The sequence below is a fragment of the Guillardia theta genome (genome assembly GCF_000315625.1).
Source record: "Guillardia theta CCMP2712 unplaced genomic scaffold GUITHscaffold_30, whole genome shotgun sequence".
In the NCBI taxonomy this organism is placed as follows: Eukaryota; class Cryptophyceae; order Pyrenomonadales; family Geminigeraceae; genus Guillardia; species Guillardia theta.
The window spans coordinates 903-2,421 of record NW_005434644.1 but is presented as its reverse complement, the minus strand read 5'-3'; the positions used below and the strand labels follow the sequence as shown (position 1 = coordinate 2,421).

General features: G+C 50.6%; 1 protein-coding gene across 1 annotated transcript; it reads left to right on the top strand.

Annotated features, from left to right (window-relative positions):
* Nucleotides 1-872, top strand: GUITHDRAFT_152334 (hypothetical protein). Its single transcript, XM_005833296.1, has 3 exons — nucleotides 1-272; nucleotides 347-537; nucleotides 588-872. The coding sequence occupies exons 1-2, from the start codon at nucleotides 35-37 to the stop codon at nucleotides 349-351; spliced, it is 243 nt and encodes an 80-aa protein (XP_005833353.1). The 5' UTR covers nucleotides 1-34; the 3' UTR covers nucleotides 352-537; nucleotides 588-872.
* Nucleotides 873-1,519: the final 647 nt, after the last annotated feature.

Genomic DNA, 1,519 nt, shown 5'->3' with positions numbered 1-1,519 from the left:
GGGACGCAAGAATGATTTCATTCCCAAAGAACCGATGATAAGTCAAGACATCAAGAAAAAACACCCTAACTCCCTTCGTTGCCACAAAGGCTTGGCTCTTCGACTGCTCGGCAAGATAGTCGACAATGCCGACGAGCTCATCAACCAAATCGAAGCAACCCTATCTAGCGAAGACACGAGGGGCGTTAGAGCATTTTGGAGTGCAAACCAGCAACTGATGATTGGGATCGAGCGAGAGGGGACAGATGACTGGATCTTTCTATCACTGCTACCTGCAAACACAATCACGAAAGCAATTGTAGCACTAGAAGAATCGGATAAAACAACATGGGAGATAGCAGGATACCGTGATCTCACGGATCATCTCCCAATGCAGAAGGTTAGAGAGCTAGAGGACGCGGACCATACACGATTCTTCTTCAGCGTCAACGCATGCACGAAACAAGGGACCTGCTCAAAATGCTCAAACATCGGATGTATGCTCCCCTTGGCTGACTCAAGCGACGAGACCATCGGAGGGGGAGGGATGACCCCGTACTGCACAAAATGTAAGTCGTTCACAACCGTGGCCCCAAGACGGATCACACCGCCTGAGGGGGTGCAGCTTTCAAGGAGACAACAACAGGAAATCACCAGACCCCTGGCACCGGGAGAGATTGATGTCTGGCTCGCCTCGGCGCCGAGACGAAAGGCTGCAGGACTTGACCTCATTTCGAACGAAGTGCTGCGGGCGCTGCCACCAGCATGCCGAGAGGAAGTTGGTAAGTTAGTCAATGCAGCCCTAGAAGGCAAAGCTGAGGTTCTCAACAAGACAGCGAGAGTACGCCTCCTGCCAAAAAATCAATTCTGTCACATTCTCGAAAACATGCGGCCAATATGCGTCATGTCAACGCTTACTCGGCTGGTTCAGGCAATCCTGGCGCATCGTCTGAGTAAGACAGTAGAAGCAAATAACGTCCCCACAAACTTCCAGGAGGGGTTCCGTCCAGGCAGAAGCACAAGTCGGCAGGCTCATCGACTGATCTCGATCGTAGAAGAAGCAGAAGAGGCCAAAACGTCCCTCATTCTCTTGTACCTGGACTTTGCGAACTTCTTTAACAATGTGGCGATCGAGGTGGTCGAGCAGGCAATGAACAGCCTAGGCTTCCATCCTGAAGACATTAGAACTGTGATAGCCTGCAACAGTGGAGTCGAACTGCAAATACAAACAAACGAGTTCAACACAGGGAAAATACCTCTAATGATCGGGCTGCCACAAGGTGGAGCAAGTAGCCCACAACTGGCCAACTTGGTGCTATGCATCCTCTCTAGGCAATTGGACAAGTGCAGCACAGGAACAACAAACAACCTGTCCTTCGCCGATGACATGGTACTCATCGCACACACGATGAAAGAAATGCGAGAGTTGGTAGCAGTGGTGGATTCCTTCTGCAAATGGTCAGGACTGCAAATCAACAATAAGAAATCAGAGATAACCAGCTTCGACTATGCTCGCAAGGGAGAGGTTCCTGGTGCGAAC